Source organism: Sinocyclocheilus rhinocerous, unplaced genomic scaffold (genome assembly GCF_001515625.1).
Source record: "Sinocyclocheilus rhinocerous isolate Xijiao unplaced genomic scaffold, SAMN03320098_v1.1 scaffold2491, whole genome shotgun sequence".
Taxonomy (NCBI): domain Eukaryota; kingdom Metazoa; phylum Chordata; class Actinopteri; order Cypriniformes; family Cyprinidae; genus Sinocyclocheilus; species Sinocyclocheilus rhinocerous.
The window spans coordinates 452,144-461,544 of NW_015647049.1; the positions used below are offsets into that span (position 1 = coordinate 452,144).

General features: G+C 38.5%; 2 protein-coding genes across 3 annotated transcripts in view; one reads left to right on the top strand and one right to left on the bottom strand.

The window, feature by feature from the left end:
- Nucleotides 1-9,401, top strand: part of LOC107708610 (cell adhesion molecule 2-like) — a 408,667-nt gene that overhangs the window by 224,954 nt on the left and 174,312 nt on the right. The window lies entirely within an intron of this gene.
- LOC107708612 (C-type lectin domain family 17, member A-like) lies at nt 756-4,511 on the bottom strand. The gene is made up of 4 exons (XM_016512886.1): nt 4,367-4,511; nt 3,974-4,288; nt 3,747-3,874; nt 756-866 (listed from the first exon to the last, which is right to left on the bottom strand). Exons 1-4 carry the CDS (start codon nt 4,509-4,511, stop codon nt 756-758), a joined length of 699 nt encoding a protein of 232 aa, XP_016368372.1.

A 9,401-nucleotide genomic window follows, 5' to 3' on the forward strand; every position in this document is an offset into this window, starting at 1 on the left:
TGTGTATATATATATATATATATATATATAGTAGCTGGTTTCTTTCTTCCATGATGTTTTGCCTTTGGTTTGAAACAGGCCGATGTTTATAAAGACTTGAACACACGACACGGCACTATGACTGCAGCACTATGACTCTTCCTCATACTAGGCATGCATTTTAAGACAATACATCTAATTGACCATTTGTAATTGCTGCAAAGTTTCAATTCCATTTTTTTATCTGTATGTTTAATCATGTCAAGCCTCTCTAAAGCAGGTCACAGAAATCAAATGTTCTACAGGTGTGTATGTGATTCTTAAGAAACACTGACTGGAGTTACAGGACTGACATTGCCCAGTGTGGAATGACACATTAATACAACTGTAAGTTAAAGACATCAAGACTTTAATGACATAACATGCAAAACAAATATTATACTATATATATAAAAAAAGTCTGGGGTTTAGAAGAGTAAACCCTCTTATTCATGTCAAAAATACTGCAAGTAAACTTGTATATCATGGTATGTGATACTTTACAAAGCTCTTCTCACAGATCCATTTATATGCAGTATTACATAGATAATCATACCACCCTGATGAATATGACACAGCACAGTTCTCTTTTCTTTGTCTATTTGGCTCTCCAGACACCCAGAACCTGAAACAACAGATCAGCATTAGATGTTCAGTGCTGCTTTCTGTGTGATATGATACTGACTATGAGAATCATTTATTACATAACAATCAGTTCTGTTCAGTGTTTTTTTTTTTCACCTAGAAATCATGTTGCTGCCATCAACCCATTTCCATTTGCCCTCCACATCACTGTCAGTCAGACCAATCCAGACAAATGTGCTCTCAGCAATACTTTTGACAAAATTCTAGAATAAATGAGGAAGACATGCATTAGGGCTTTTCACACTGTGCTTAACCCTTGGTTATCATCATTATAAACCCCACTTTTATCCTTGATAAAGGAACATTTCAAACTTAAATTTAAAAGTGGAGCAGGGTTAGCACTGCTTTTGTATTGTTAACTCTACATTGCGGTGCTAAACGTGTCAAGTCACTTTGCGGCTAGATGCTTAGCAATGGACAGCCAATCAGAACTTGTATCATATCAGAAACCCTGTGTGGCCAGAAATATATCAACATCTGCTTAGCATTTCTTGAATAACCATTCTTTATGCTCAGAGAAATACCACAAATTGCATAAAAAACACATACAAACAATGTATTGTCATAATCATATATTTATTTATAACTTTGTGTTTCACTGCTAGAAATGTTTCCGCTATCAGCCTCCATACAGAATGGACAGATGCTGCCTTTTAAGTGCACAAACTCGTACACTAAAAAATGCTGGGTTAAAAACAACCATTTCTGGTTTATTTAGCAACCCAGCGCTGAAAAAATATTGGAAAGAACACATGCTGGGTTATTTTGACCCAGCTTGTTGGGTTTTATACATTAACCCAGTGGTTCCCAACCCTGGTCCTGGAGGCACCCCAACACTGCACATTTTGCATATCTCCTTTCTCTGACACACCAATTTCAGATCTTGGAGTCTCTACTAATGAGCCAATGACCTGAATCAGGTGTGTTTGATTAAGGATACATGCAAAATGTGCAGTGTTGGGGTGCCTCCAGGACCAGGGTTGGGAACCACTGCATTAACCTATTAGTTGAGTTGTGTTTGACATAGTGCTGGGTCAGTCAACCTGATATCGAAGGTTTTTATATATTTATTTATTTTTTAGTAAGAAAAATGCACTCTAAAATCTTTGTTATATATACTAGAGAGGAACAGTTCTTATAAATTTTTTTAAAAATTATTATTCAGTGGCAAGTCATTCTTGTACAATCATGAAATACTCAAAAAACACGGGATGTGACAGGAGCAGCAACATCAGCCAATGGGAATCTGTGGAAAGAAAACTGTTCGGTAAGCTGTTCCAGTTCATTAAATGACATTCATGAAATTATATTCATGATTGAAAAGTTACATCAAAATCAGATTCTCCTCTTGGCATCTCATCTGTCAGACATTTAAGAAATTTCATTTTCAACCCGTCAAACACATAGTGCGACCACAGCTGCGCAGTTGTAGTCAGTGGAGCACACAGAAACTTTGTTACATATAACAGCAATGTAGTGTCGTGTTTTAACCTTGGTCACGCATTCGTTTGGCGGGAAGTGAAACTTCCACGGTGGTGCCGGCGCGCCGTTCTCTTTGAGTGTAGATCCAGTGTAGGCTAGCATTCCAAGCAGGGGTTAGCTGCGATGTACATGTATACAAAAAGATGAAATGTGAGACTACAATCGCTTTCCTATTTATACAGTAATAATTTGACAGGAATAAAGTAATGCAAACCTTAATTTCATTCTGGAAGTTTCCCATCAGTCAAGTTTTCTCTCAGGACAGAACACAAAATGGCCACTAAAAAATGTATCCAGCTTTAACTGGTTTGGCACAGTTTACCCAACATTGGGTTACACTGACCCAGCGCTGTGTAGGTTTGTGAGGGGGTTCATCATTTGCATTGACAGTAAAAAATAACCCAGCAGCTGAGTTACAGAAAAACTACCCAGCACCTGGGTAAAAATATTTAAAAAATAAATATATAAATAATAATAATAATATTAATGACCCAACTGGCTGAACCCAGCATTGTACCTCCTAATCAAGCATTCATTGTTATGAATGTTATGTCATATGTTTGTCACACATTTAAGTTGGAAACAACTTAGAAGTAGTTTAAATAAAACAAATGATTTGTAAACCCAAATTACTACAAAATGATGAAAAACATTCATTTCTATCAAGTATATGAGTCACTTCTTCAACCTGTCAGGTGCTATATTTATCCAATCATTGCTGTTGACATTGCAAATATGCAAATAAGAACATTAACGTCTCAGGTTACGTATGTAACCTTGGTTCCTCTAGGGAATGAGACGCTGCGTCGGAAAATGCTAGGGGAACGCCTTCTGTGACCACGCTGTGAATAACATGTGAAATCAGTCCAATAGCTGAGCGGGACGTCAGGGGCGGTTGACGTCATGACCAGGAAGCTATAAAAGCACGTGCGGCGGAGCCAGCGTCAGCTTCAGGAATGAGGCAAGCGCTGGCAGGGATGCCGGAAGTATGGCACCGAGACGCTCAGAAGCAAACCACGCACAGGCTGTGTGTATCCCCACTCGTGATATAACGTTTTCTTTGGGCACGGAGGAACACACAACCTACAACGTGGTTTGCTCTCGCCCTTGAAATGCTTTGTCTTTGCATGAGCTTAGACATAGCTGGAGCTTATAGACCTTCACAATTGACAGACAACAATAAATATGACTGACACACACAGAGCGCTTCGCTGAATGACAGAAAAGCTGACGCTGGCTCCGCCGCACGTGCTTTTATAGCTTCCTGGTCATGACGTCACCCGCCCGTGACGTCCCGCTCAGCTATTGGACTGATTTCACATGTTATTCAGAGCGTGGTCACAGAAGGCATTCCCCTAGCATTTTCCGACGCAGCTCGAGTTCCTGAAGAGGAACCCAGGGTTAGGAATGTAATCATTAAGCCCAGGAAAGTATAAGCAGTGTGAAACGTGAAACATGATGACCCAGGATTCAGTTTACCCAGAGTTGAAACACCCTTTTGTTCTTACTTCCAAATAGATATAAACATAATTTTAAGAAAATATATTCTTTTTCAGTCCTTTTTCAGTACTGCTTTTCCTCCACTCCACTCTTTCACTCACTTGTTCCTCTCTGCTGTTTATGATGATCAGGTCTGCTCCTTTCTCTGTACAGAATCTTCTGCTCTCAGTCCAGCTCTTCCTCTCATAGGAAATGAAGTACAAACTAAATTTATAATATAACCATCCATCTGTAAACAACAGTTCAGCTAATTATTTATTCCCACTTACACTGAAGTATGTACGAACTATATTTCTTGTTATAGTATATTGATAAAGTTCAAGATTACCTGTTTCATGAAGACTCTTCACCAGTTCATTTATCTCCTGATTAAACTGCTCTCTTTGTTTAGTCAGGTTGTCATTCTTGATTAATAATCCATCCCTTTCATTTGTCAAGTTTATGTTCTTGGTTAGTAGCTGGTCTCTCTCTTCTGTGAGGTTGTTAATCTTGGTTAGTAGCTGGTCTTTCTCTTCTGTGTAGTTTGTGTTCTTTGTATGGATGTGGACACACAGCACTATGATTGCAGTCAGCAGAAGAACACACAGCAGCACCAGCCACACTGCAGCTGCTCTGGAGTTTCTGTTCTTCACACAATCACTTCCTGAACACCACAGACATAATGTTAGATGACTGAACACTTGAAAACTGATGTTTTTAACAAAGAAATTAATGTAATTACCTGTTTGCTGAAGTGGTTGGTGTGTGTTTGTCTCTGGCAAGAAGTTATGACCTCTCACACAGTCTGCACTCTCATAGATAGCCACCGTCATCTCCACTCTCTCAGACTCAGTTCTGATCACATCGTCATAAATATCATCAGACATTTCTACGCTTTTACAGTCCAGTTCATTTAAACTGTGCAAATGTTGAATGTTCTTCCTGTGTCATTCACTCCACATTGGCTTTTCTTTCCCCATTTAGAATGTAGTAGCAGAGTGAAACTGATCTGAGATCAATGTGTGAAGTCTGAAAGGATGTGGCCATTGCAACTTCTGCCCATTAGAGTCAACAAATGTGAAATGCTATGTTAGATTCCTCATCACTCTCCACAGTCTGCTATTGATCAAAGCAACCCATAGTCCCGCCCCAAGCACACACTATTGTTATTTTTAGTTACAGTATTAGTTCAGTGGCAGTTCAAGATGACCATTGTCATTGAGAATGCATAGTCAATACCCAGAGGCTAAAATGAGTTCCCACTCCACACTGAATGTGATTTTGAGGGGGCCCCATAGCAAATTCTGTGCAATGGACCCAGAATCCCTAGCGATTCCACTGCTTTAAGTCCTGCAAGTTGAAGGTGGGGCCTCCATGTATTGGATTTGTTGGTCCAGCACATACCATAGATGTTCAATTGGACTGGGATCTTTGGAGTGTGGCAGGGTGCATTATCCTGCTGAAAGAGGCCATTGCCGTCAGGGAGCACTATTGCCATGAAGACGTGTACGTGGTCTGCAACAATCTTTAAGTAGATGGTATGTGTCAAAGTAACATTCACATGATGCCAGGACCCAAGGTTTCCCAGCAGAACGTTGCCCAGAACATAACACTGCCTCCACCGGCCTGCCATCTTCCCATAGTGCATCTGCTGCCATCTCTTCCCCAGGTAAATGACATACAAGCACCTGGCCATCCATCAGATCTAAAAGAAAATGTGATTGATCAGACCAGGCAACCTTCTTCTATTTCTCCACGGTCCAGTTCTGATGCTTACATTGTAGGTGAAATTGTTTGTCTGGGGGAATTTATGGAACTGGGGGGATAGTATAATTGGTGTAAAAATATATAAATAAATGAATAAATAAAAAATGTGCATGCAATGAAATTATAATAAGTTTGTTTACTGTATTTTGCTAATAATTTTTAAAATGCAGATGAGTGTTCATATTTTTAGATAAAATCAAATATATATGTACTGTAAAGGTTGAAAATAAGCAAATGTAAATAATGGAGGCATGATAAAAAGTTTTCAAGAAAGTGTTAATTTAGCATTCATCATACAAAAAAAAAAGTTGAAATACATACATACAAAAATGCATGAACTAATGCCACAGTGCTCTTCTACAGCAACTTCCTGATTATGACAGACATGGTAGTAAATGAGTTTTCGTTCTGTTCTTCCTTTCTTTCTATCTTAGATCATTGTGTGAAGTCTAAAAGCATGTGGTCAAGTACAAGTGTTTTATTTCTTCGCTATTAGCATCAACAAACGGAGGTACTAAATTAGACATGTTTCCTGATCACTCCCCAACCGAAAGTCCTGTCCCAAACACACACCATTAGTTGAGTCAGTGTCAGGTTGGTCAGGATGCTCATAAAAACAGTAAATTAATTTTATTTTTGCCACATTTGCCTGATGAACTCCTCATTTGGATTCATGTTGTAATGTAAGGTGAACTCAAAAAAGAGGGAGAGCTGGATCCAAACGCAGTGAGTTTAATGAGCAAAACAAAAATACAAATGAACTCAGAGAACATCAAGGTAACAAATCCAAGCCAGAGGAACAGAATGAGCACAGCAAACACACAGCCTTACAGGACAAGACTCGACAAAAAAGACAGGAAACACTAAGGTATAGGCAGACACAAATGAGCAAACAAGACATACCTGGGAACAACAGAAAAAACTACAAACTGACTACAAAAGTACAGCAGACAGGAAGCAACATAAACGTCCTCATACAAAATATGCGTCACATATATTAAATAATATTTTAATTGTGACATCATCCTTGATAGTTTAGTCACTGTCACTATAGTTACTGTCATCATTTATTACTATCGTGAGAATATTAAAGAGGCATTTCTTTAGTTATTTGTTCATAATGAGAGTATTTGATTAGCTCTTTGAGATGTTGTTTGAACAGGACAATTCAAAGTAACATCTGTATGGAAATATGAATGCCAACCCTAAATACTGACATTCATGCACACCAATCAATCAACCAATCAGTCAATCAATACAGTGCAAAGTAAAGTATGTTTACTTAAAACTTGATTTATTTTAATGTATCTTTTGACACAAAAGCTTCTTTGCATAATTACAAAATCAAATTATTAATCAGGCTAAACTAAAAAAAAAATTGTATGGCATACAAGACTATATGTTTTACTTATTTCATATATTGGTTGTTGAATTAATATGTTATTAATTAATTATTTTCTTAAAAGATTTTGTTCTCACAGATCCATCTAAAAGCATCATTACATGGATAATCATACCACCCTGATGGATAAGACACAACGCAGTTCTCTCCTCTCTGTCCATTGGGCTCTCCAGACCCCCAGAACCTGTAGCAACAGATCAGCATTAGATGTTCAGTGCTATTTACTATGTGATATGATACTGCCTGTGAGAATCATTTATTAGATAACAATCAGTTTAATTCAGTGATTTCTCACCCAGAGGTCAGTGTGCTGCCATCAACCCATTTCCATCTGCCCTCTTCATCACTGTCAGTCAGACCAATCCAGAATTCATTACCACGGGAAACCTTTTTTGCAAAGTCCTAGTAGAATAAACCAGGCATGCAACTTCCAAATAGACATCCACATACCATATTAGAAAATATATAGGCCTACTCTTTTCATCCGCTCTCTTTTTCACTCACTTGTTCCTCTCTGTCGTTTATGATGATCAGATCTGCTCCTCTCTCCATACAGTATATTTTGCTCTCATTCAAGGTCTTCTTCAGTGAGGAAATGAAGTAAAAGCTGAAGTTAGAGTGTAGCCATCCATCTGTAAACACAACCAGTTCAGCTATTAGCTCAATATTCCCACCTACACTACACTGAATAATGAAACATTAGTAATAGCTCATTGCTTAGTTGTAGCTCAGTATCACCTGTTTCACTGAGAATCTTCCGCAGTTGATTTCTCTCTTGCTTGAACTGTTCTCGTTGTTTAGTCAGGTTGTCATTATTGATTAATAATCCATTTCTTTCATTTGTCATGTTTATGTACTTGGTTAGTAGCTGGTCTCTCTCTTCTGTGAGGTTGGTGATCTTGGTTAGTAGCTGGTGTGTCTCTTCTCTGTAGTTTGTGTTCTTTGTATGGATGTGGACACAGCACTATGACTGCAGTCAGCAGAAGAACACACAGCAGCACCAAACACACTGCAGCTGCTCTGGAGCTTCTGATCTTCACTGAATCACTTCCTGAAGATGACATATATGAAGATAACGGTTCTTAATTTCTACACCCAATACAATAAAAGTTTGTTTGTATTTGTACCTGTGTGTTGAGGTGTTTGGTTTCTCTTGGTGTGTCTGCCCATATCCCATGTTCTATCAGCGTTTATATTGGCATAAGTACTCTCAGACATTTTCGGGTGGCTTGCCCTCAGTCGTATAAATGATGGAAGCTGTCTCTGTGTGTCTGCTCTTAGCAGATGAGCTGAAAATGTTTCAAAGTATAACAGCATGTCATATCCTGTCTGCTTATACCAATTTCATTTGCATACCTAAAAAGGCAGTAGTTTTGCTGAAGGAAACAGTAGCAGTCACATGATTTGGCATTGCTTGGTTTAACACTTCGTTGTTATGCGCAACATCATCTTTGTAATTAGTCAGATTAGCAGAACGGAACTGATCTGAGGTCAATGTGTTAAGTTCAAAATCACGTGACAAGCAACACTCAACAAAGCTACAAGTCAAGAAATGTTTAATAAGTTGAAAGTATTATCAGGCTTTTGAATGAAAATATACTCCTCAAAGTTAACATATTCCCTGTATATCTTAAAGTCCACCCTGTCCATCCATCAGATATGAGAAAAGTGATGCCTGATTTATGAATGAATCATTGCTGTTAGTCAGATCTTTTCAGTGAATCAGTTGATTCACAAAACTAATGCTGAAAACACTGTAGACAGTATGTGGTTTCTCTGTCCCTCAAATCCAGGTTCTCATACAAGACCATTTCTCATACAAAGCCATTTTAATACAAGCAGTTCACTTTTCTTAGCTTGCCATTAACCCCTCCACAACCACCTCCAGTGACAGTCTTTCTGTGTTCAGATGAACCTCATCGATCCTCACAGCAAAGAGATACTATTGGAGCATCTTACTGAACTGTGAGCTTATAGCGTCTCATCACACACTGCTGCAGTTCTGAAGCTAGTTCATGCTAGTTCATGACCGGCTTCCTGATTATGATGTACATGGCGGTAAATGAGTTTCCGTGTTGTTCTTTCTCATATTAGATCAGCATTGACAGACCAAATGTAAGAGGAGGAATCAAGTTAGTGATTCTCTATAAAACATACATTTGGTTGGTTATTGTCATCAAAGTCCTATGCTAGCATGAGAGGAGCACAACAAACTCACTGGAGCTGCTCTGGAGCTTCACTTCCTCTAATAGTCTGAATATTTCATCATGTCAAACCTCTCTAAAGCAGGTCACTGTTTGTTTTACTCTTGGATGCTACTCAGTTGTGCCGTTTAAGAGATCCAATCCTCTACAGATGTATATTTGATTCTTAAGAAACACTTAAAACACTGACTGAAATTACAAGACTGACATTGTCCAGTGTGGTGTGACACAATAATACTCCTGTAAGTTAAACATGTCAAGACTTTAATGACATAACATTACAGCAACATGTAAAACAAAATACGAAATGTAAAAAAGGTTGAGGGTGTTGTGGAATTTTCTTGGGTGCGGCCAATGAAGTGGAGAAGCAGAGTTCCAGATGTCAAAAAATAAGACTTTATTTA